The sequence below is a fragment of the Ochotona princeps genome, chromosome 7 (assembly GCF_030435755.1).
Source record: "Ochotona princeps isolate mOchPri1 chromosome 7, mOchPri1.hap1, whole genome shotgun sequence".
In the NCBI taxonomy this organism is placed as follows: Eukaryota; Metazoa; Chordata; class Mammalia; order Lagomorpha; family Ochotonidae; genus Ochotona; species Ochotona princeps.
In genome coordinates this window covers 80,350,635-80,376,397 of record NC_080838.1, presented here as the reverse complement: position 1 = coordinate 80,376,397, position 25,763 = coordinate 80,350,635, and the positions used below count along the sequence as shown (strand labels likewise).

The window sequence follows — 25,763 nt, the reverse complement described above, 5'->3', positions numbered from 1 at the left end:
AGGAATTGGAGATGTTGGGGTTTATGGCTTGGGCAGTTGTGTGGAGTGAGGTTCTCTTAGTACGATTGGAGCCTGTTAGAAGGAAGCAGCACCTTGGGGGCTGAGATGGTAAGTGCTCGTTGAGCGTGTTGATTTTGAGTTGTGCTGGAACACTAACAGTGATCTTCCTACAGTAAATTGCAAGTGCACTTTGAAGGAACGTCAGTGTTGTGTGCACAGGAAGTAAGCCCATGCTTGGGATGCCAGTTCAGGTCCCTGCTGCTCCTCTTCTGATCCGCTTCCTTGTTCCTCTGCCCAGGCAGGCAGCAGATGATGAGCCAGGTGGTTGGGTCCTGCTGCCCTGTGTGGGAGGCTTGGATGGAATTGTAGCTTCCCGGCTTCAGGCCGTCAGCGGGCATTTAGAGAGTGAACCAACATACGATACGGAAGAGCTTTCTCTTTACTCATTGTACCTTCAAGTCCAGATGTAAGTTTTTGTATTATAATTAGATGACTGTGAATTTACTTAGGGAAAGTTGAGGGTGAAAAAAAGGCAAGAGACAGAACCGGAGGTACCCCAAAGAAGAGCCAGGAGAAGAAATAGGAGAAGTAGCTGGTAAGGAAGAGAGCGTGGAGTTTGCCGGGAGCTGGAGACAGGGCAGCCTGAGGGGTGGGTGTCTGTCATAGGAGACGTCTCGTGCTAACCTAATTGGGCTTTTTAAATGTGGGAAACGTTATTTTAGCAGTGACGTTTGTCTTCAGTGGTTGTAGCTTATTAGCTGTAATAGGGGACTCTGAATTTTGACAGCAAGTTTTTGTGGGTTCAGATGGTCTGTGTTCAGAGTTCTCCTCAAGGGATCACCTATGTGAAGGGAGATAGGACCTGTTAGGTTGCCCACAGATACGTTCAGAGCTCTGGGCTGCTTTAGGAGTGTTTTCTTTACTGTTTAGCCAGTGCAGTTTCTTGAGGGCTGAAGAAAAATCCAGTGAGGCGTGGGTTTAGAAGACAGTGCGTATCCTGCTGATGTGGAGGGGTGAGGTGGGGCCTTTGGACTGTGTGCCTTCAGCTCTGCTGCCTACCCTTGTCCTGGGATCTTCTGCAGAAACTTTTTTGTGGATCTGATTTCAAAGACGGGTACGGAGAACCCTGTGTACTCTTCAGCCAGATTCCCTAGCTAATCTTGGGTTACTTCAGGCTTACTCGTTTTCTCCTTATTCTGTCTTCCTGAACCAAGGATGAGTGAAAAAGTCACATCTCGCTTTGGTGTGACTTTGGTTCTTTGATGGTTGCTTTCTGAAGTGAGTCGCTCTGCACGTTCGAGCCATCCAGATCACGAGAATGCTGGTGCTGGCTGGCTGGCCTGCCGTGGGGCAGGTGTTTCCAGGAGTCCTGATGACGGCCCCATGGTTCCTGGGACTTCGTCGAGTACGACGTGCTGTTGCCTATTTAGTGGCTCAGTCTGTCTTTGTCTCTCATGCCATTGACATTTTTAGAGATCAGGCAAATTGCTCTGTGAGTTTCATGTTTGTGTCTAACGGCTGTTTCCCTGCGGTGGTCCTCAGATTGTGAGTTTGGCAGGACGAGTGAAGTGGTGACGTGTTCTCATTGTACCATCTCTGGGCACATGCTGTTTGACTCATTGGGAGTTCGCCCTGTCTCGGTCAGGGTTCGGTACTTGGCCATTCTAAGTATTTCGCACACTCCATCCACTGGTTCACTTTCTGCATGCCTGTAGTAAATGGCTTTGGTGGCCATTCCTAAAGTGAGCAACTGGGAACTCAATCCTAGTCGTCCATGTATGTGGGTGGAGGAACCCAGTTATGTGAGCTCTCCCCTTCTCCAAGAGGGTGCGTTAGCAGGGAGCTGCCGTTAGGAGTCAGAACTAGAGAGTGAACCTGGCCTCAGGTGTCTCCTGCTGAATAAAACTGAGAAGCAGGGGCAGGGTCGGTTTTGTCTAGCAGCTAAGATGCTAATGACACTCCCACCCTGTGTCCACGTGCTTAAGTTCGTATCCAGCTCCAGTGTCTGTCCCTTTTTCCTGCTGATGTGTAGGTGCCTGGGCGGGCAGTCGGGGCTGGGTCATACCCAGGGTCCCTGCCACCCCACGGGACACCCTAATTGAATTGCTGGCTTCCTGCTTTAGTTAGGCCCAGCCAGACCGTGGGGCGTGTTTGAGGTGTGAACCAGCAAATGGGAGCTCTTCCCAGTGGTGCTCAGATAAAAAGAAATAGATGAATTTTTTTTTAACAGAAAGGCATTTCTTTTCCTGTGTCTTAGATGATTGCTTAATGCACATTTTTTACGTTCTCTGTAGGTATCAACTCGATTGTGGCCATCGCCTCCTACACCGGATATAACCAGGAAGACTCCGTGATCATGAACCGTTCCGCTGTGGACCGAGGCTTTTTCAGGTCAGCTTCGCATGGCGTTTATCCAGGCACGGGCACAGTGGAGGGACAGGTTTCTTCATGAGAACGAGGTGTGTCCGTGAGCACGTGCTTTGTGAGAAGGCAAAGGCCTGGCTGGTCGCCGGCGGTGCAGGTGTGCCTGCCTCGGACAGTCAGCGGTGAAGGTTTGCAGCTTTGTGTTTTTTTGGTAGGCAAGTATATTTTCTTTTAGAGAATACATAAATGTCTAAAGAATTAAAACTCCCTGCCTGGAAACGCATGAGGAGGCCTGGGGATCTTCTGTCTGTCTGTTACGAGGGGTTCTTGTGTGAGGAGGTTCGGCTGGTGCCAGCCCGTGGTTCCAGGAGGCTGGGGTTGTGGCTCAAATGTACCTCGCGATAGCACTTAGGTTTACCTTTGACCCCTAATGCAGTGACTCTTGTGCCAGATTCATGCTTTAAATTGGGTTCCAAATGTTTTAAATGAAGAGTCGGTGGAGTATTCTAAGTCCTGTTAAGAGAAAACAGAAGTTACCTCTGGAATCCTGTGTTTGTAGGTCTGTTTTCTATCGCTCATACAAAGAACAGGAGTCTAAAAAAGGATTTGATCAGGAAGAAGTTTTCGAGAAACCTACCCGTGAAACGTGCCAAGGTAAGTGATCCCAAGATTTAAGTTCTGGAGTTCGTTCAGGTTACTGTGCTTTCCTGGGTCATTTTGCTGAGTGTGTCTCCCTGCCCTCTTGTTAATTTTTTGTGGTATAGGAGTACATTTTCATGTCATTCTTCAGAGTTTGTTTGCCAGCCAGAGAGCCATTTGCCCAGAGATGGGCTTGCTGAGGCACCCCTGCTGTCGTCTGACGGAGACGGCTGAGGCAGTCGGAGAGATCATGCGCTCGTCCTTGTTTATAAACATTATAAAAACAAAGGAGGATACCTAGCATTTATTCTGAAAAAGCTTAAACTTCCCAGGCATTTGTTCTCATAGACGTGTGTGCAGTGGGCTGGATAGGCCATGTCGGGCAGTGGGAGCTGTCCGTCACAGGTGTGAGTTCTAATGGCATCACGTGATGTAGAATGTGTTTTGTGTAGAAGGGTTCTGTGTGGGAAGGAAGGTCACGTGTGATGCTCAGTTCCTCTGCGAGAGGTGTGCCCAGGGCACAGACAGAACATGGGGTCAGGAGAGGGCAGCTTGCAGTCGCCCGGGATGGGTGTCGGGAGAGGCTGCCTTCCCAGCGTGCAGCCTAGTGTCCCTTTGTTGGCTTCGTTCTTCGTAGACTGTGGTATTGCAGGGTTCCCAGTAGTAAGTGATGCTTGGAATAAGAGCGTCACATCATCACCAGACATGGTTCCTAATGTTAGAGTCCTGTGAACATCAGACTTGCGGAGTCGTGTGTAGTTTTTAGTCTTTTTTGGGGACTGAGACATCTTAAGTACCATCTGTCCCATAGCAGCATTTCAGAGCGTCCCGTGTCCGTCTCCCCACAGGCATGAGGCATGCCATTTATGACAAGCTGGACGATGATGGTTTGATAGCTCCCGGCGTCCGTGTGTCCGGGGACGATGTTATTATAGGCAAGACGGTCACCTTGCCCGAAAACGAGGACGAGCTGGAGAGTACCAATCGCCGCTACACCAAGAGAGACTGCAGCACCTTCCTCAGGACCAGCGAGACGGGCATTGTGGACCAGGTCATGGTCACGCTCAACCAGGAAGGATACAAGTTTTGCAAAATAAGGGTGCGTATTGCTTTAGGCAGTAGCTGCTTTAGAAGGTAGAGCACTGAACTGAGCTTCACTGAGCTGTTCTCACGTGACTGCAGGTGCGCTCTGTCAGGATTCCGCAGATTGGAGATAAGTTCGCTAGTCGCCATGGCCAAAAGGGAACTTGTGGGATTCAGTACAGGCAAGAGGTAGGTCTCTGGTCTCCCTCACCCCGAGCCACAGTGGAGGTTACATGTTTCGTAATGGGCTGTAAGGAGTTGAAGTGTCTTTGTGTCTCTACAATTCTCTTCCCAGGACATGCCTTTCACCTGTGAAGGCATCACCCCCGACATCATCATCAATCCGCACGCCATCCCCTCGCGCATGACCATCGGCCACTTGATCGAGTGTCTGCAGGGGAAGGTGAGAGGCGTGCTCCGGAGAGCAGAGCAGCTCCTTTCAGAACAGAGATGGATGGTTGCTCGGGTTTGAAGCACACGCCTTCTCTTTCCTTTCAGACCTGGGGCTCAGAAAGCTGGGCGGTTTCCAGGGCCACTGCGGGGCCTTGTGTTTCTAAAAAACATTTGAAAAGAGAGACAACTCGAGTGTTCCCATCTGCTGGTTCATTTTCCAGATGCCCGCTCTAGTTTTGGAGTGGCCTGGCCTGGAACTGGGAGCTAGTTACTCAGTTGGTCTCTCAAGTGAGTGGTAGGAGCCCGGTCGGTTGAGGCTGGTAGGGTCTGTGTTAGTGGGAAGCTGGCATGAGGTGCTGGAGCTGGAGCTGCGCCCAGCACTCCACGTGCGATTCAGGCATCTTGACCTGCTTCTAGAAAGCTTTCAGAGCTGGTATGGTACTTACTTACCTTCCTGCTTTTAAAGTGATTGTAGTTTTGCTTTTTATTTATTTATTTTTTTAAAGAAATTGACAGTTACGGTCAAATTAGAATTTTAACATTTTAAACAAGTTCATTTTATTAGGGTTTTTCTAGACTGCTGTCCAACCTCTACATACATGTGAGGTTATCTTTTGCCAGGTCCTTATTTTAACTGACAAAAAGTTAATTCATTCTTGGTTAGTGTGGTGTGAACTGAATTTTACATCTGCGTTGTCGGCTATACATGCTTTTTTCCCTGGAGGTTTTCTGGTTTCAAGTGTCTGGTAAGCCACAATGCCTGGAGTCTAACATGGATCGCCTGGTTTGGGGACATTAAAATGGCATTTTCTTGAGCTATGGAGAAGCATTTGAGAATCTCATTCATTTTGTACCCGATCCTAGCCTTATTTGCAGTCTTTATAATTGAGTTTCCTTTTTAGATATGTGAATTTGTATTTTTGGTGAGCTAATGAAATGAGCCTTAACAGACATCGCAGGTCCTGAGCTCAGAATCTTCCCCGAATAGAGGGCGTTCTCCGTTGAGTGTGGTTCTGCTGAGAACCTCAGGGCATCCTTCCAAGAGTGCTCTCTCTCCCAGGTGTCGGCCAACAAGGGGGAGATAGGTGACGCCACGCCATTTAACGATGCTGTTAACGTGCAGAAGATCTCCAACCTCTTATCAGATTACGGCTACCATCTCAGAGGAAACGAGGTACCGGCTCACACTGTAGTCATTCCTCTCGCCTGTTGTCCTTGAGTTTCTGTGTGTAGATTTTTTGTTCTTAAAGGACCTTTTGTTAAAGTACAGCACATTATATATATATATATATACATATATACCCAAATCATGTACAGCTTGATGGGATTTTATAACGTGAACACACCTAACTAGCAGTAGCATCTACAAAAGCGAATTTCTAGAATCTTCCAGTCCCTGCCTTCCCCACCTACTCTCAGTGACTACTCCCATGACTGCTGGTGTTAAATTAGCTTTGTCTGCCTTGGTTCTGATATGGGTGAAATTGTACCATATACACATGCCAGGTGTGTTCTTTGAAATTGTTTCATGGTTTTGGTCTGTGTCTCTCCCTCTGCGTCTGTCTCAGGTCCTGTACAACGGGTTCACCGGTCGGAAAATCACGTCGCAGATCTTTGTCGGCCCCACTTACTACCAGCGCCTGAAGCACATGGTGGATGACAAGATCCACTCGCGGGCCAGAGGCCCCATCCAGATCCTTAACAGGCAGCCCATGGAGGGCCGCTCTCGGTACGGGTCGCGGGTTCGGGGCCCAGCCTCAGCCCCACAGAGGCATCGTGTCATCGCGCGGTGTGCCTGTCCTCAGCATGACCTGCGCAGGTCCCTACAAGCCTGATTACTCACTTCATTTTATGTGACAGGGAGAGAGACAGACAGACAGAAAGATCTTCCTCTCCTGGTTCGCTTCCCCAAATGTCTGTAACAGCCAGGGCTGGTCTGGGCTGAGGCCAGGAGCTGGGAACTCACGTACTGAGCCGTCATCTGCTGCCGCCCAGATTCATGTTAGCAGAGTGGGGACTCAGACCTGGGCACTCAGATCTGGGCTGTGGCATCCCCAGAAGTGGGCTAAGCACTGAGTTCCCCCTGGACACGGTACCCCTTGTGTAAAGATTTCTGTATGTACATCTGTGAGTAGACCTCACACTGCTTGCTCCTAGGATCCCGAATTGCTTGTAGCAATTGAGATATATATATATATATATATATTTTTTTTTTTTTTTTAAAGATTTATTGGGCCTGGCGGCGTGGCCTAGTGGCTAAAAGTCCTCACCTTGAACGCCCGGGATCCCATATGGGCACAGGTTCTAATCTCGGCAGCTCCACTTCCCATCCAGCTCCCTGCTTGTGGCCTGGGAAAGCAGTCGAGGACGGCCCAAAGCTTTGGGACCCTGCACCCGCGTGGGAGACCCGGAAGAGGTTCCTGGTTCCCGGCATCGGATCGGCGCGCACCGGCCCGTTGCGGCTCACTTGGGGAGTGAAACATCGGACAAAAGATCTTCCTCTCTGTCTCTCCTCCTCTCTGTATATCCGGCTTTCCAATAATAATAAATCTTTAAAAAAAAAAAAAAAAAGAAAGTAAGAGTCTTAGGTAACAGAAGGAAAAAGTGGTAGGTAGGCCACTGGATTTAAAAAAAAAAAGAAAAAAAAAGATTTATTTATTTTTATTGGAAAGGCGTATATACAGAGAGGAGGAGAGACAGAGAAGATCTTCCATCCATGGTTCACTCCCCAAGTGAGCGCAATGGCTGGAGCTGAACCAATCCGAAGCCAGGAGCCAGGAGTTCTCCCGGGTCTCCCACGCGGGTGCAGGGTCCCAAGGATTTGGGCTGTCCTTGACTGTTGTCCCAGGCCATAAGCAGGGAGCTGAATGGGAAGCAGGGCCACCAGGATTAGAACCGGCGCCCATATGGGATCTCAGCGCTTTCAAGGCGAGGACTTTAACCACTATGTCATCGCACCGGGCCCAAATATGTATTAATTTTTAAAAAATATTTTTATTTCAAAAGCAGATTTACAGAGAGAAAAGGAAAGACAAAGAGAGGTCTTCCTTCCACTGGTTCGCTCCCCAAATGGCTGCAGTGGTTGGAGCTGAGCCGAGCCAAAGCTGGGAGCCAGGAGCTTCCTCCTGGTCTCCCATGTGAGTGCAGGGGCTCGAGGCCTTGCACCTCCTTCCTTCTTTGCCTTCCCAGGCCACCAGCAGAGAGCTGGATCAGAAGTGGAACAGCCGGGACATGACCTGTATGGAATGCTGGCACTTGCAGGTGGAGGATTAGCCTGTTGCCCCACTGCACCGGCCCTGAATATGTGCTATTTTTTAAAATACAAATTCATTATGTGTTAGTATAAATAACATATTCACTGCAAAGTGAGGGTGGGTATTTGACTTGGCAGTTAAGGTGTCCCCAGGTTGGGATGCCTGCGTCCCATGCCATGGTGCCCAGGTTCAGGCACTCTGATTGCTCCTGATTCCAGCTTCCTGCTCGTGTGCAGCCTGGGAGGCAGCTGGTGAGGGCTCAGGTGGGTGGCCGTCAGCCATCTGGGAGACCTGGGCTGAGTTTCCAGCGTCAGTGTGCCCAGCCCCAGCCCTTCTGCATGTTTGAGAGTTATGTCTGTCGCTGTCTTTACATTGCAAATATATAATTAAAACTAAACGATAACGGGGGGTGGGTGTTGCAGCACAGCAGGCTAAGCACCACTTGGGCTGCACATCCCTTACCAGAGTGCTGGTTCAGCATGCAGACACAGTCCCTCTACCTGCCAGTGCATCCTGGGAGAGCCGGTGATGGCTGGAGAGCCTGGGCCCCAGGGCGCTCTGGGTAAGACTCCAGGCTCCTGGCTCTTGCCTGGCACAGCCCTGACTGTTGCAGGCATTTGAGAAATGAACCAGCAGTGGAAGCTCCTCTCCCTCGGGTCTTCTGCTTTTGCTCTCGCCTTGCCTTCCAGATACATGACAATAAACATTTGTTTCCATGTAGCTTCAGGGACGCGAATGGCGCTGCTCACCTCTGCCTGGGTCCCTGTGTGAGCAGCTTCCGGCAGGCAGCCGAACGCTTGTGTTTTCGTCTGTCTTGGGCCCTGTTGGATCTATCGTATTCCAGTGTGTGAGGAGAGTGGGACATGTGGGAGCAGACGGGAAGATGGCTTGGAGTTTCAGGTTGTAGATAGTGTTTGATGCTGTCCCCTAATGAGAAGTTAAGATTTATTTATTTTATTTGAAAGGCAGAGTGACAGAGACTTCTTCCACTTTCCAGATGACCATGATGGTCAGGGAGGAGCCAGGTGGAAGCTGGGAGCTCCGTGTGGGTCTCTGCCGTGGTCCCTGGGTGCGTGACAGCTGTCAGGCGGTTGTCACGTGCAAGCTTTCATGCCATCGTCGTGGCTGGCTTCTGAGACTTCCACAGCCAGTGCAGGTGCATGGTATGGATGTTGTTCCAGAACACTGAAGTGACGTGTGTTTGAGACTCAGGGTTCAGTGAGGCCGATGCACGGCTTCCTGGGGGACCCTGGATGTGAACATGGCTTCCCATCACCTGAGTGCCATGTCTGTGAGTGGAGTCCCCTTGTGCTGAGGGTGCCGCTGAGTGAGCCACAGTGCAGGGCCGGCGGGGGAAGAAGCAGGCACTGGTTTGGCCCTCAGAATGCCAGGGCTGCACACTGAGAGCCTCTGGTTGGCACTGCCTTAGCACTGCGTAGGTGCCGTGCAGATGGCCTCCTGGCTTACGTGTTCAAGGGTTTGGGTTTAGTCAGAATACAGGTAGGGCTTGCTTTGTAGTTGATGGACATGTCTGCTTGGCTCTATTAAAAATCTGGAGTACAAGATAATCAACTTTTTTCCTTTCGGTTGGTTGAAGAAACTAGATGGTCGTAGAGTTTTCTTGCCGTGCTGTGTGGCTTTTTGTGAACAGCCAGTGCGGTGCAGGGCTCGGGTTGCAGAGGAGTGCCCCGGAAGTGGTGGTACACTTCCTGTATGTGGCTGCCTACAGTGCAGCTATGAATGAGAGTCTCATTTTTCATCCTTCATTTTTAACTGGATAACTTCTAAAATTTTGGTTATCTGATGACATGGTTCCTGTGGTGAAAGAATAAATGCTTGATGCTGTGTTCCTGCAGAATGATGAGCTGGCCACCTTCACTCTCCAAAGTTGACTTAATGTTTTTGTTTTGGTAATGTTATGGCTGACTGGCTCTAGGTGTTTGTGTGTGGACAATGTTGACGTTACTACCTGCCCGACCGTCTGAACAGCGTCTTTCCCTGCCAGGAGACCTGTAAGACAGTCACTTCTGGACTTGATTTCTAAGAGTTGGAGTGTAGAAGGTTGAATGAGGGGCCAGCCTGCGACCCCGGCACCCCAAATGGGTGCTGGTTTGGATCCCGGCTGCTCTGCTTCCAGCTCCCTACTGGTTAGCGTGCCTGCCGACGCAGTGGACGGTGGCTCGAGTGCTTTTGTCGCTGCACCCATGGGCGAGCCATTCTGGCTTTAGCCTGGCCTAGTGCTGGCTGTTGTGGCCACTTGGGGAGTGAGCCAGCAAGTGGAGGGTTGGCCCCCAACTCTCCCTGGCACTGTAATTCTGCCTTTCAGTTAGTCTTCTCTAATAAAAAGAAAGTTTTCAGTGATAGCAAAGTGAGCCTTCATTCTGTAGTTGGGTGTATGTATGAGGAAAATTACAGTTATTGAGGAGCCTGTGTCTTTCTGTCAGTGGGCTTCTCCTCTGGCACCAGGGGGAGAGACTGGGAGGACAGAGGAACTGGAGCCTCGTTTGCCTTTCCCTTGGCCACTGGTCGGGGTGGCATCGGGGCGGCCCTGCACTCAGACTTGTTGTGTTTCGGCAGTGACGGCGGCCTGCGCTTTGGAGAAATGGAGCGGGACTGTCAGATTGCCCACGGGGCTGCACAGTTTCTACGGGAAAGGCTCTTCGAGGCATCTGATCCCTATCAGGTTCATGTCTGCAATCTGTGTGGCATCATGGCCATTGCCAACACCAGGACCCACACATATGAATGCAGAGGCTGCCGCAATAAAACGCAGGTGGGTGCACTTCCTGTCTGCCCAGAGCAGGGCTGTGAGGAGGTAACCACTCGGGGAGATGTGCTATGGTGGGACATGATTGCTTTTTCTACAGACAGGTGGGATACTGTCTTCTAGCTGTTCATCTTTTGTAAACAGTAAGACCTTGCACAAGGAATTTTAAGCACTTTAGTTTTTCTGAAACCTTTTAATTGAGGAGGGGACAGATGAGTCAGGGCTGGGATAAGGAGGGACGGGAGAAAGCAGCCGCCCAAGTTGGAGAGAGGCTGCAGCCTCAGGCCCGTGCCCGTCCTCTGCTGACACGCCCCGTGCCCTCCAGATTTCCTTGGTGCGGATGCCGTACGCGTGCAAGCTGCTGTTCCAGGAACTCATGTCCATGAGCATCGCCCCACGGATGATGAGTGTGTAGCTCTTCTAGAACATTCTCAACAGAGTTCTACGATACAGCTTTGAAAAGACAATAAACTGTACTGTGTTGCAATGAAAGCGTTTTATTTGGTTTAATGATATGCATGCTGTTTTCCTGTAAATAGTCAAATAAAGTTTTGTAGAAAATCTCAATGTGTGTTTTTAGATTGGGCTCCTGTGCAAAACCATTGAATATAAGCAAAGGATTAGTGGGCAGCAGGAGAAGAGACGTGGGATTAGCCAAGGGCAGAAGCTGCAGTGCCCCGGGACCACTTGGGGCTGGGCAAGTCAGTTCACGCTGCGCTCACAGCTCCGCGCCCTCACCTGGACACAGAAAGAAAGACAGTAAGTTAGTTTTACCCACGGAGGACACCATGCCCTGTCAGGTGTGTGGTGTTCTAACGTTTCCCCATGTGGGCCTGCAGTGGCACTGACGGACCACACTGCTGCCAAGGGCTGGACAAAATGACCCCCTGAAAGTGTAGTCCAGCTGCTGCTGCCTTGGCAGGGCCAGCCCAAGTGAATTCCCAGGCTGGACAGTCCCTAGCCCTGGCCCAAGGGACACACAAGGTGCAGACTCTGTAGGGCCCAGGTGGGGTTCTCTGGATTTCAGGCAGTTCCTTGGGCCAAGGGACAGTGTGCCCTCAGGGTGTGAACTGCTGGGGCAGTGGTTAGTGGCAGAGCTGAGACTTGGTGAAGCTGCACCATGGCCGAGCAGAAGCTGGCCGGACCATCCTTGCTGGCCATTTCCTGCCATGTCCCGGCCGAGCAAGCTCCACAGTGGGTCAGGCCGGCTGCCACTGGCAGAGCCCATTTAGATACGTCTGCTTGCACTGCCGTGACGCCCTCGGCACAAGCCCTTCTCAAAAGCTTGTGGCAGCCAGGTGGAGGCTGAGCAGGATTCCAGCCAGCCTGAAGGACCAGAGTTGCCCACAACCATGTCCTTATGGGAAACATCCAAGCTCGCACTCTGGGAGAGCTGGTTAGGGCAAGCAAGAGCCAAGCCAGTCGGGTGTGGGGCAAGCAGAAACCACGGCATTCCTGCAACCGTGGGGCTGTGTGTGACGTCGAATGCCAGCAACAGTCCTCCGGAACTCGCCCTGGCGCGGTGTGCCCTTCCCTGCCATGGGAGCCAGCCCACCTTTCTTTGCTGGTATCTCGTGTAGGGAGTCCACCACGGTGATTTTGGCAGACGCCGACGCCTGCCCCTGGGAGTTGGACGCGTGGCACTCATACTCTCCCGCGTCCTCCTTGCTCAGTGGAGACACCTGCAAGAGGAAAAGTGTGTGTGTTGAGGGGTGGGGGCCCCCCATGAAGGGCTTCATGGCATTCTGGATGGCTTCTGGTTACACCACACAGACCCCTCCAATCCACGGGTGTCAAATAAAATGTGGAAAGGAGGGAAAGCAGTTCTTTCCTGATGGTCTCTACAGATCCCCTCTAAACCTCGATGAAGGAATCAGCTCAGATCCTGAGAAGCACTGGGGCGACTCCAGGGTCCGGCCGCTTGTTCACACGACCGAGTACTTGGAGGGTGGTGGAGGAGGGCTCACTCCGGGACATGTCCTCGCTAACCCCAGCCACTTACCAGCACCCAGCCGGTCACTTCATGCTTCTCTGGGCCTCCCCGTGTCTGAATGGCCAGGTTGTCCCTGTCACCAGGCAGGAGCTCAGTCCTCTGAACTCCATATTGACCCCTCTTCACCTGCAGAAATCAGAGAGGTATATCATTTCTCTTCCCTGGGAACACATGGGGCATCCTCATCATTGGCCCAAAAGTGTGGCTCACCCCCGGCCCTGTCCCCGGTGCACACACAGCTCACCCTGCCCTGCCCCGAGTGCACACACAGCTCACCCCCGGCCCTGTCCCCAAGTGTACACACAGCTCACCCTGCCCTGTCCCCGGTGCACACACAGCTCACCCTGCCCTGCCCTGAGTGCACACACAGCTCACCCTGCCCTGTCCCCGGTGCACACACAGCTCACCCTGCCCTGCCCTGAGTGCACACACAGCTCACCCTGCCCTGTCCCCGGTGCACACACAGCTCACCCTGCCCTGCCCCGAGTGCACACACAGCTCACCCCCAGCCCTGTCCCCAGTACACACACAGCATGGATATTCTCCTTTCCTGTCCTGGGTCTCCCTCAAAGCACGTGTGGCTTAGGCTACACATCCTGCATGCATGGGGCATCCCCGTGGGCACCCTCTCTCTACAGAGCTGCCATTCCTGCTCTCTGGCCCCTGGAAATCCTTCGCCTCTTTTACTTCCCAGCCCTGTTGTGTTAGATGGACAAAGTCACGCTGACCTGGCTTGGATTCTGGGAACTTTGGAATTCTTCAGGCAACAGACCCATCTGTTGGATAACAGCAGGCGAGTCCAAAGGACAAGACCGTTCCTTTGTTCTGAGGGCTAAGGAGCCATCAGGGGATTGAAGAGCTGAGACCAAAAATGCCTGTCACACACATGTCTGTCACATATATGTTGTCTTGGAACTAAACTTGTGCCACCCCCTGCACATATCCTTGTGAGTTGCCTCCAGGCCTGTCACGAAAGCCACCAGTACACACCTCATTTTAAAAGGCCAGCACCCCCCCAGCCCTCTACACCTACATGCGGCAGCTGAGTTTCAGCTTTACCAAAGGGGTGGCAGAAAGCGTGTGCTAGTGTAGCTTGCTGGTTAAGTACAGAGGGGTTTCAAAAAGTTCATGTGAAAAGCAGGATTAAAAGATACATTTCTCTTGGGGGAGAGGTAAAATAAATGTGACAGCCATGCATGTGAAGTCATCAAAAAGTTGGTGGAGCATTGTATATTAAAACAAAAGAAAACACATCATGGATTTCAAGTTTGCACCTACATAAACATCTTTTAATTCCATTTTCGGTAAATTTTTTTTAAAATATATAAATTCTGTTTTTTTTTTTTTTTTTAAAGATTTACTTATTTTTATTGGAAAGGCAGAGTTGTGGAGTCAGAAAGATCTTCCATCCACTGGTTCACTCCCCAAGTAGCCACATGGCTGGAGCTGAGCCACCTGAGGCAGGGAGTTGGGAGCTTCTTCCAGGTCCCCCACATGGGTGCAAGACTTTGGGCCATCCTCCACTGCTTTCGCAGGCTACAGAAGGCAGCTGGATGAAAACTGGAGCAGCCAGGACACAAGCTGGTGGCCATATGGGATCCCAGCATATGCAAGATGTCCTCGGACTTCGCCACTGGGCCACGGCGCCAGGCCCTGGGCTGCTGTTTGAAGCAGTCTCACACTGACGCGATCCGCAGGCTGCAGCAGTTTGTCTCAGGCCTTTACTTCCTGAGTCGCAGTCCCACAGGTGTTTTCCGTGTGACCCAGAGAATCAGGACTGCTGCGGCACGGAAATTCCGAATCTCGGCAACCGAGCTGTCCATCTTCAGGGGAGAGCATTTTGAGGGTGGGCATTTGGCGCAGTCGTTGGGATGCTCACTTGGGGCACTGGTACCCCACATCACAGACCCTGGGTTGGGGTCACCACTCAGAATGTTTGAGGTCAACGTTCTGCTAACCAGCATGTTGGGAGGCCCCAGCGGCTCTGCCAACCACGGGAAATTCTGGCTGTTTGTACAGTTCTGGGCTTCCAGCTTTGGTCTGGCCCAACCCCAGCTGTGGCAGGAATCTGGAGAGTCTCTCCTGAATTAAATAGGGGTTGGCCTGGCAGGGCAGTGGGTTATGCATCGCCTAAAGGTGTTTGTTCAAGTCCCGACTGCTCCACTTGCAATCCAGCTTCCTGCTAATGGCCTGGGAAGAGAGCACAAGATGGCCCACCTACGTCCTTGGGCCCCTGCACCTGTGTGAGAGATGTGGATGGAGTACCTGGCTCTGGGCTCTGGGCTCTTGGCTTCAGCCTGGCGCAGCCCCAGGCCATGGCGGCTCTTTGGGGAGGGAAACTGTGGCCAGAGAATCTGACTCCCTCTTTGTCACTCCTTGGAGGAGGCGCAGAGATGGAGACAGGGAAAGATTATCTTTCATCCGTGGATTCACTTCCCAAATGGATGTAATGGCCAGAGCTGGACCAGCCCAAAGCTGGGAGCCAGAGGCCCTATCAAGGCCCACCCACACAGGTGCAAGGGTCCATGGACTTGAGCCATCCTTTGCCACTTTCCCAGGCAAACCAGCAGGAAGCTGGATCAGAAATGGAGCACCCAAGATCACAGGTGGAGGATGAACCTTCTGTGCCACTGTGCCAGGCCCAAATAATTCTTGTTAAACACAATATTTGGAGTTGGTGTTGTGGCACTGCAGGTGGAGTTATCGGTCTGTGATGTTAGTGTGCCAGTGGGCACCAGTTTGTGTTCAGGCTGCTCCACTTCCAACTCAGCTCTCTGTAACTCAGACTTTCAAGTTAAATGAATTAATTTTAAATAAGATGAATGTATTTTATTTGAAAGAGTTGCAGAGAGAAAGGGAGAGACAGAGATCTTCCATCTGCTGGTTCACTCCTCAGATGGCCACAATGGCCAGAGCAGGACCAAATCGAAGGGCAGGAGCCCCATCTGGGTCTTCCCCATGGATACGGGAGCCCAAACACCTGGGTCAGCATCCCCTGCCTGCCCAGGCTCTGAGCAGGGATCTTTATCTGCAGGATTACTCTCCAAACAACCACCAAGGACAGAGCTGCGCTGATCTGAAGCCAGGAGCTAGGAGCTTCTCCTGGGTCTCCCACCTGGGTGCTGGAGTCAGGAACCTGAGCCATTTTCTGCTGCTCTCCCAGGCCACAAACAGGGAGCTGGATTGGGAAGCAGAGCTGACAGGACTCTAACCAGTGCCACATGAGATGCCAATGCTGAGACAAAGGATAAGTACTATGCCACCGCACCAGCCCTAACTAATCCTTAAAAATATATAATACTTAACGCAACTCATGGTTTATTTTAATTAGTATATTGTAAATTTACAAACCACATAGAAAACCTGTAAAGAAATGCCAAGAATGTTTATGCAGTGAACTTTGCCTTATCTGTGTTAAGTGTTGATAACTGCTGGCTGTGAGTAGTGGCTTCCAAGGCAACTGGCAGGCCTCAATGGGCTGGGAACACCCCCACGTCTAGACTTAGGAATCTGTAGGGTGGAGAGCCGGAAAGCGCTGTCCCTCCTTCAGTGGGCCCTGGAAGAACCGGCGGGCAGGAGGCTCAGAGGGAGGCCCAGGCAACTAGCTCAGAGCCTGGCTTCTATGTTAGCCACAGCACACTGTGGCAGCAGGGGGGCTGATGGGATCAGCCCTGGATGGCAAGGTCACAGCAGCGGCTCCCGAGGTTGGCACAGCCCACCTAGGGTGCTGCACCTTTGTTCCTGGAAGCTGTCAGCTCGGAGCAAGGACGTGGGTGGAGCATGACACAGGGTTCTGGCAAGTCGGTGGGAATTGTGTTCTCTCAGCACGCACGTCCTGCCTGCCGGCCCTGGTGTGCTTCATGGTGCCCAAGGAAGGGTGGCCAAGGCACATTTATCCCTGTCCCCCAGGCATGCTGGCAGGGAGGCAGGGGCACAGCGAGGACTGAACAAAGAAACCTTTGGAGCCACCTGTGACACTGCATCCCACGTGGATACTGGCTTGGGCTTTGGCTGCTCCACTTCCCACCCAGCTCCCTACTAATGCATCTGGGAGAGCAGTAAAAGACGGCCCAGGTACAAGGGCCCCTGCTGCTTCTGGGAGACCCGGACTCAGTTCCAGGCTCCAGGCTTTGCCACTGTGACCACTTGGGGAGTGAACCAGAGGATGCAAGACCTCCCTCTCTGCTTTCCTCTGTCACTCTTTGAAATACATACATAAATCTTTTTTTTTTTTATTGGAAAGTCAGATATACAGAGAGGAGGATAGACAGTGAGAAAGATCTTCCGTCTGATGATTCACTCCCCAAGTGAGCGCAACGGCCGATGCTATGCCGATCTGAAGCCAGGAGCCAGGAACTTCTTCCGGGTCTCCCACACGGGTGCAGGAATCCAAGGCTTTGGGCCGTCCTCGACTGCTTTCCCAGGCCACAAGCAGGGAGCTGGATGGGAAGCGGCTGCAGGGATTAGAACTGGTGCCCATATGGGATCCCGGGGCATTCAAGGCAAGGACTTTAGCCGCTAGGCCACACTGTCGGGCCTGAAATACATACATTAATCTTAAAAATAAAATAAGTATTTCCTGCCAAGCTCTGCCACCACAGGTCACATGTCCCAGGATACTTGGATCCCCCTGGCCTCTCATGGAATGTCCCCAGGGGCCCACAGTGACACCATGGATGCGTGTGGGGACTCCTGGGCACAGGGTCCCCCACATCTGCCCAGTCCTGAGTGCACAAGGCCCTTCCCAAACCACAAAGAAGAATGGATGTGGGCTGCTTCCAAGGCTGTCATCCTGGGAACATGGCCTCGGCCCCTACTCCCTTCCCAGAACAGGCAGAACAAACTGAGGGGCAGGCCACTACTCCCTGTGGTACTGGGCTCAGCTGTGCAGAGTCCTTGGATTTGTGGGGCGGTGTGTCTCTACCCACTCCAGCCCCTAGAAATCTTCTGGGATCCACCACAAGCCATCTGCTTCCCTCAGGCCACACCTGGGGGCAGGTGACCTGACCTGGGTGGGCTCTCTCAGGGGCTCTGATGACAGCCAGGGCAGTATGGAAGTCCAGCTGGTGACGCGACACTGCCCACGGGAAAACAGGAGCGACAGATTGGTGGGGCAGGGTAGGGAGAGAGAGAGAGTCAGTCAATACAGCCATGAGAAATGGCTATGGTGCTTTCTAGCGCCCTATGCTGCAGGTGGCTGTAAGCATGACGTCATGACTGATGTCACATCACCAGCACTGATGCTGCTTGGATGGTGGAGGGCGTGGTGTGCAGCTGCGGGCAGGGCCTTTCTGCCACCCTAGTGATTTCGCCATTGTGGAGGCTGGATCGGCTCGGGGCTACAGGGACACTGACCTGCCAAGGGCTGCTCAGCACCTGCCCAGCTCCGGCACCACCCCCAGAATTAACACCGTGGTCTGGCCAAGGAGTGAGTGCTCGCTCATTGCTTCCTTCCTTCCTTCCAATGGAGTGTCTTCCCCCTTGGGGGCCAGTGGCAGACTCCAGAGACAAGGATGTTTTGCTTGTGCTCCACCCCCTGGGCTGCTTCTCCCTGCTGTGTTCCAGGGTGGTCTGCTCTGGGCACAACATACACACAACCCACGAATGCATGCACACACATACACTTACAGGTGCACTGAAACATCTACGTATACGAACACACACACACTTCCTCCCACTCCCACAGTACACATGCCCATATACACGCACTCACACATCTACATACATGAGCACACACACGCACACTTCCTCCCACTCCCACAGCACACACACCCATATACACACACAGGTGCACTTGGACACCTACATACATGAGCACACACACGCACACTTCCTCCCACTCCCACAGCACACATTCCCATATACACACAGGTGCACTCACACATCTATAGACGTGCATAAGCACAGGTAGATCTCCCTGCATAGTCCTCACAGGTGCACACATCCACGCGCATGCACACAGGTACACCCATAAAATGCACACTCACAGGCATGCACACACTCAGAGGGTAAGTGTGTCTGGACCTGGGTGCCTACATAACTGTCCCAGTTGCTCAGCCCTGTGAACAGGTGCAGGGCAAGGACAGCCCGCAGCCTGGGACACGTCCCCCACCCCCACAGCCCTGACCTTGTTCCAGATGAGCACGGGGGTCGGGATCCCGATGACCTCGCAGCTCAAGTACACCTGGGCACCTGTGATGTTCCAGATGTCCTTGGGCGGCGTCACGATGGAGGGACCTGTGGGAGGACACAAAGCAGCAGCACTAAGTAACACAGTCGGTGACCCAGGAAGTAGAATGTTCGTGCCGTGGTGGAGGCAGCTCCCTTGGAAGCCAGCTTCAGTCACCAGGCTTCCTCCAGCCCCAACACCCATGCGCTGTTCCCAGCTCTCCTCTGGGAAAGCACAAACAAGAAGAATTAGCAAGAAAAACCGGTGGTTACTATTTTCTCTTTCCCCTAAGCATTTTATTTTTAATCCACCAGCTGTTTTGCATTATTTGGAATTTTCCAATTACTGTAGTAAATTTTTTTTTGTTGTTGTTCCAAAATGTTTTTTCTTTCTTTTGTTTACCAGTGTCTCTTTTTCCCTTGTTTCTCTAAGAGCAAGAGGTCAGCAGAAACCCATTCCTTGGGAAACAAGAGAACAAAGCAGAGAGCAGTCAGATGCTGGTGCCGCCCTCTAGGGTGCCAGGGTTGAGCTCCTGGCCCTGGCTGCCACCTCCAGACCCCAGTCAATGCAGAAGCCTTGGGGCGGGGACAGTCGTATGGTCCAAGTGACTGGGTCCATGGCACTCACAAAGGAGACCTGGCTCTTGCTGCTAGCTCCTGCTCTGGTCCTTGCTCTATCCTGGGGGTGAACCAGCAGACAGGTGCGCCCACTGTCTGCCCATCTCTGTGTATCTCTAACAGGATGTTTTGGAAGCGTGCTGAGTGCCCAGACGCGGTGAGAGTCCGTGTCCGCAGCATTTTGAGGATCTTGGAGTGTCTGGCTCTGCCCTGGGGCTGCAGCACAGTGGGCCTGTCTGGACCTGGGGGCCACTGGGGCTGGCACACAGGACCCTCCTGCTGGGGCAGCCTGGTCTGAGAGCAGTAGGCGTGGGCTCTCTCCCAGGGCTCTCGGGGTCCAGGTCTCTGGCAAGAAGGCACATGGAGGGTCGTGCCTGTCCCCACTTCTCACCTCCACTTCAGCATCAGCACTGTGATCCTGTGCGCCAGGTGCAGGACTCTGGTCCTGGTCCCAGGCCCAGGCTGACCCAACACTGGTTCTTGCTCAGTCTGCAAGCTGAGACTGGTCCCCTTGGTTTTACTTAAAAATTCCAAAAACATATTTAATTGCTTTGACAGACAGAACAGAGAAAGAAAGAGAGTAGGTGAGCTCCTGTCTGCCAATTTGATTCCCTACATGCTTCCAATGACTGGCACTGGACCAGGGCAGAGCCAGGAGCTGGGCATTCAACTCAGGTCTCCCACATGGGTGGCAAGACTGCAGTTACTGGAGCCACCCCAGCTGCCTTCCGAGGGCTGCACTGCTGGAGGACTGGAGGGGAAGCAGGGCCAGCGATGGGATTCTACTTCTCTGATGTGAGACCCTCAGGCTAAACATCTGCTTCCAAGTCTTTGTGAGCTTCTTACTTATTTATTTTTTTTTAACTTTTTTTATTGCATTTCATTTTTTTAAAAATTACATTGCATCATGTGATACATTTTTTTATGCACTGGGATTCGCCCCGCCCCTTCCCACGCCCTCCCCCCCCCCACGGTGGATTGCTCTACCTTTTTGCATTTCCATAGTTCAAATTCAGTTGACATTCTTTCATTGGAGGTATTTACCAAGCATAAAGTCCAGCATCTTATTGTCCTGGTAAGTTCAATGGTTTCTTGGTGAGACCATCTCTGGTCTGAAGGCAGAGCCGGCAGAGTATCATCCCAATCAATTAAAAGCCCCAACATAATAGTTTCAACCATTTATAACATTATGGCATTAATTGACATGGTATTGATTAACCAATATGCTAATAGGAAAATGCAGGTTCTCAACCACAACCTGTGACTTCTTCATAGACATTTCAATTTTGGTTTACATTCAACCGTGTTCTATACACCTTAAAATGGCTTAGATTGCTATTCAGCTGTCTCATGCCTATTTTAATTTTAGTATTTAGCAGTTTATAGCATTGAAGCACGTTTTCGCTGAACCTGGCTGTTTTTCGGGTGGTCTAACTCTATAATTCTAACAGGATATATGTCAACAGTTTAGGTAAGCATGTTTAGGAGGGGTGTGCAGAGAAATCTTCCATACCCCAGTGAGGAGTGACTAATCTTTGTGTCCCAGCCAGTGAGTTACAAGTGCATCCCCGCTGGCTGTTTCCTGTCTGATTCTAAGCTTTCCTTGTTGTTCTCTATCTATTCTAGTTTTGTTTGTTTGTTAGTTTATTTTGAGGGGTTTCTGGAGCGCTCCTGATGGTTATTACGAGAGGGGTGGGGACCCAAAATTGGAAGCAGGCAAGGACCAGAGAAAGCTCCTCTCCCTAGTCCTGAAGGAAGTTTACTGTTCTTCTGTTTCTGCGGACCGCTCAGGGATCCTGGTTGTTGTTCCGATGACCTTGGATCCTGCAAGGCAGGATTTGGGCTTCTTCCATCCCATGTGGTAGATCCAAATGGGGGTGGGTGACCTCAGAGTTCTTGGCCTCCGAAGGCACTCCATTTCCCCGTGGTCTCCTTGGCAGTGGGGATGTAGTCCTCGGTGCTCATACTGATAGCCCTTGGTGAGGATCTAGGAGTCTTCAGGGTTGGGATAAAAACCTCCTCCTGTCTGCCTTGAGCTTCTTACTTAAATCTATGTATTTGAGAGGCAGCAGGACAGAGAGGGAGAGAGATCCCATGCACTGGTTTACTCCCTAAACATGCATACATGGCTGGGACCAACAGGCCAGGCTGCAGTCAGGAGTTGGAGACTTGATCCAAGGCTCCACGTGGCCAGCAGCCACCCAGCTACAGGAGCCATGACCGCTGCCTCCCAGGTGTGCGTCAGCAGGAAGCTGGAGCCAGAGGTGCGTCTGAAACCCAGGCATTCTGCTACTAGGCCAAATACTCTGGGTTTTCACATGGTCCTAAAATTTTTAGGATAATATAACATGTGGGAATGATATGAAGCCCTCATTTCAGCTGCAAACTTGCCACCACGGCCACCATGGCTGTACAGGTGCATTTGAGACTGGGACCTGAGACTGGCCACATGGCCTTTCATGTGATTCCTGCTCCAGTCAAGCAAAGGGAGATTCAAGCCCCAGTAAGACTTCCAGGGAGGCTCAAGACATCCATCATGTGCAGGTTCCGGGGAGGGAGCTGCTGCTGACAAACCAAGGGGTGCCTTTGCTCTGGGACATGGCGGGGGTCAGGGAAGCCAGCAGACCCTAGATGCCTTCGGGGCTTCCCACCAACCTCTCCCTGGGCCCTGAGGAGGGGGCAGCTGCAGGAGAACAGATCCACCAGAGCATCTGCCCATCTGGAATGGCAGGTGCAGCTGGCAGGATCCCCCAGAGGGCTGGGAAGTGTGCAGAGCCCAGGAGCACCGCCCCTGCAGGTCAGCCTGAGTCTTGGTTCTCGCCAGGGTTAGAGCTTCCTTTCTTCTCAGGGTCCAGGGGTCTGGCTGGGGGGCGGGGGAGGCATGCTGCTGCAGCGTGTCCCGGCGTGACCACCTCCAGAACACATGAGGTCTCCCCTGCAGTGGCCGCTTCCAGCACAGCCTTCACTCTTTTTTCGTTTTTAAAAAGATTCATTTATTTTTATTACAAAGTCAGATATACAGAGAGGAGGAGACAGAGAGGAAGATCTTCCCTCCGATGATTCACTCCCCAAGTGAGCCGCAACGGCCGGTGCTGCGCCAATCCAATGCCAGGAACCTGGAACCTCTTCCGGGTCTCCCACGCGGGTGCAGGGTCCCAATGCATTGGGCCATCCTCGACCGCTTTCCCAGGCCACAAGCAGGGAGCTGGATGGAAAGTGGAGCAGCCAGGCCTTGAACTGTGGAATGCTGGTGTACCAGGGGGCAGCTTTCCACAGCGCTGGCCCCCGTTCGTGCCTTCAGTACAGTCCAGGGCACCAGGTGTTGTGTTTTACAGTCAGTGCTTCCTGGGTCCTGCGTCAGAAACTGCTGCACAGCCCTGTGCTCTCAGGGTCTCTCAAGGTCTCCCAGTTTCCCTCACATCTGTGGCTTTGTTTTCCCCCACTGAGGTTCTGGCCCACCCCATGCTAATCTGCATGGACGCTGGGTGATGAAGGCCGAAGCTCATCTTTCCCTTCAAAGGATGCACAATTCCTCCAGCAGCATTTGAGCAAAACACCACTTAGGGGGTTGGCGTTGCAGTGCAGCTGGTTAACTGCCACCCTGGACACCTGCATCCAACACCAGAGTGAGTTCAAATCCTGGCTGCCGCACTTCCAGCTGGCTCCCTGCTCATGTACCTGGGAGGGCAGCAGAAGATGGGCCAATGCTTGGGCCCTTGACCCATGGGAGAGACCCGGATGGGGCTGCACACTCCTGGCTCTGGTCTAGCTCTGTCCTGATGTGGCCATTTTCGGGAATGGACCAGCAGATGGAAGATCTGTCTTTCTCTGTAACTCTGCCTTTCAGATAATAAATAGCTAAATAAATCTTTGAAAAACAACAGAAAACAAAAAACAAAAGACCAAATTTTTTTTTCTGCTGAATCATTAGACATGCCTCTGCGGCCAAGCCGTGGACCACATGTGCCTTGTTTCCTGCGAGGCTCTCTATGCATCCATTCTTGTACCAAAATGCATGGAACATTCTAGAATGTGGGAACACTCTGCAAGAGTCATTACTGGTGCATCAATGTCGACAGAAATACAGCTTTGAGGTCCTCTTTCCAGGTTTCCCAGTGCTTAAGGGTACAGCTCTGCAGCCAGGCTGGGCCCAGGAACCTGGGGAATTTCTGAACCGCAGCACTCTGTCATCGTTGACACTGTGTGTGTGTGTGTGTGTGTGTGTGTGAGAGAGAGAGAGAGAGAGGGAGAGATGGGTGACAGGGCAGTGGGGGGTCAGCTGGAACAGGTGGCTGCGTGTTTACAAACTCCCTCGGCTATCACAAACATCCTCGAATGCATGTTGGACTCACTAATGCAATGAAATGCGTCATCAACATTACTTGGGAAGGTGTTCTTCCACAGGGCTTTGCCTGGGGGTCTCCTGCAAAGGCAAGAGAGGCTGTGGGGTGACAGGAAAGGGACCGACAGAACGCCTGGTGCAGGTGGGGGCAAGGCGGTCTCACTTGGACTTCCTGTTCTCACAACGCCCTTCTGGAAGGTTCTGTCCTACCTGATGAGAGCACTGTGCTCTGTGCCTCAGATCCCAACTCCTTGCGCCCTGCAGCAGACCCAGAAGTGAGTCCCCCTTTTCAGGGATAAAGGGCAAATTCAGGGGACTCTGACTGGAGTTTCTCATGCAGAAGGAGAGCCCCGAGTGACAAGGACATCGTCTCAGGCAGGCTCCGGGTCTGCATTCCACAGAAGGCAAGTCACGCAGGGACACACACGACGGCCAGGCCCAGAGATTTATTTTTCCATGCTCTGTTTCCATTCAGGACCCCAGGCTGCTCCACTGACTGTCTCGCAAACATCCTGTCCCCAGATGGGCTGACCATTCTCTGTCACTGCCCAGTCTGGGTCCTCCGGGGCCCGCCACAAGCCACCATGAGGCACGGTCCATGCCAATGCACCCCTCCCTGCCCCTAGGTCCACTTATGCTTCTCCGAATATCCCCGAACTACACTGTACTGACTTCCTCTCTCTGCTCCTTACACAGCCTGTTTATTCTTGTTTGCTCTCAACCTTCCAAGGTCATTTCTTTGGTACCTTATTTTTTAAATACTTGCCTCTTTTTTTTTTTTCCTGTCTTTTCTTGGAGGGAAAGAACTAGAAAGGGAGAGGGCGTACTGTGGGTTGGCCATTTCCTGTGACCCTGGTATCCCATACAAGCACAGTTTTGAGTCCTGGCTGCTCTACTTGCGATCCAGCTCCCTGCACAAGCACCTGAGAAGCAGCCAACGATGGCCCGAGTGCATGGGTGTGCGTGGGGCCCTGCACCCACTCAGGAGACTTGCATGGAACTCCAGGTTGAGGATTTGGTCTGGCCCAGCTCTGTCCTTTATGACCATCTGGGTGATGGAATCATTGGATGGAAAAATTTCTCTGCCTCTCAAATATATAAATCTCCAAAAAAAGAAAGAAAGCAAAAAAAGAGGGAAAGAGGAGGAGGAGGAAGAGAGGGAGAAAAAAGAAGATATGAAAATAAGATAACCGAATAAACATGGCCAATCTGTGACGCTATGGCCTGAAGTGAGGAAGACAATGAAAATTCCATCAAATGAATCAGGGTCACCTTCAAAGTCCCTGGAAGGACTAGCCCAGTGGCTAGGATGCCCTTGGGATGCCTGCATCCAGGTTGGAGTGCCTGTGCACATGCTGGGAGGCACCAGGTTCAAGGTCCAGGCCCTTGGTTCCGGCCAAGCATGTGGGAGACCAGTGGAGCGCCAGGTTCCTGGCTTTGTCCTGGCCACGCCCTGGCTGCTGTGGGCAACTGGAGAGAGAACCAGCACGTGTCGACCTGTCCTCTTTCTCTCTTCACCGGCTTCTGAGTTTCAAATAAAAACATAGCTTAAAAAGCATGTGCATTTAGAAGCAGTGAGAGCTCCCACAGCATCTCCCCGCAGGCTCATCTCCTCCTCCCCAGCCCTTTTCTATCAGGTACCCGGCCCTGGCTCCACCCGGCTCCAGCAGGGATTGGCCCCTGCTGGGTTCCCATTTTCCCCCACCCCAAGCAGGAAGAAACAACCTGGCCACAGACTCAGCAGTGGATCTGATGAAGTCACTCAAGTTTGTTTTCTTTCAATTAGAAAACAATACAATGTATTTGCAAGGCTGAGAGACAGAGGCAGAGAAGTTTGGAGTTCCCATCCACTGGTCCATTCCCTAGATGTCCCGAGAACTCAGCCAGCCCAGGCGGAAGTGGGAACTGGGAACTTAATCCAGGTCTCCCACCAAGGAGGGGGAGGGAGCAGGCAGCAAGCTACCGTGTCAGTGCTGCTCCCCCGGGTGTACATCCACACCAAGCTGGAGGGCCACGCGGAGCTCTGGCACCCCAGCACGGGGAGTGGACATCTTCACCTCCATCTGCCTGCCACCCATGGGCCACGGAGAGGCCAGGTTTAGCAATCCTGTGCTATAAAAAGCTCAGGGAGGGATATGCGGA

The 25,763-nt window shown here is 52.2% G+C and overlaps 2 protein-coding genes across 2 annotated transcripts in view; one reads left to right on the top strand and one right to left on the bottom strand.

The window, feature by feature from the left end:
* POLR2B (RNA polymerase II subunit B) overlaps window positions 1-11,067 on the top strand; it is a 36,273-nt gene extending 25,206 nt beyond the window's left edge. Inside the window, exons 17-25 of the mRNA XM_058667266.1 lie at window positions 2,295-2,391; window positions 2,924-3,018; window positions 3,852-4,102; window positions 4,186-4,275; window positions 4,382-4,489; window positions 5,540-5,653; window positions 6,048-6,208; window positions 10,311-10,506; window positions 10,826-11,067. Coding sequence (XP_058523249.1) covers window positions 2,295-2,391; window positions 2,924-3,018; window positions 3,852-4,102; window positions 4,186-4,275; window positions 4,382-4,489; window positions 5,540-5,653; window positions 6,048-6,208; window positions 10,311-10,506; window positions 10,826-10,915 — 1,202 coding nt within the window. The 3' untranslated portion in view covers window positions 10,916-11,067. The remainder of the gene's footprint in view (window positions 1-2,294; window positions 2,392-2,923; window positions 3,019-3,851; window positions 4,103-4,185; window positions 4,276-4,381; window positions 4,490-5,539; window positions 5,654-6,047; window positions 6,209-10,310; window positions 10,507-10,825) is intronic.
* Window positions 10,978-25,763, bottom strand: part of IGFBP7 (insulin like growth factor binding protein 7) — a 53,002-nt gene continuing 38,216 nt past the window's right edge. Inside the window, exons 2-5 of the mRNA XM_058667274.1 lie at window positions 18,621-18,730; window positions 12,503-12,619; window positions 12,056-12,182; window positions 10,978-11,238 (exon numbers count right to left, since the gene is read on the bottom strand). Coding sequence (XP_058523257.1) covers window positions 11,219-11,238; window positions 12,056-12,182; window positions 12,503-12,619; window positions 18,621-18,730 — 374 coding nt within the window. The 3' untranslated portion in view covers window positions 10,978-11,218. The remainder of the gene's footprint in view (window positions 11,239-12,055; window positions 12,183-12,502; window positions 12,620-18,620; window positions 18,731-25,763) is intronic.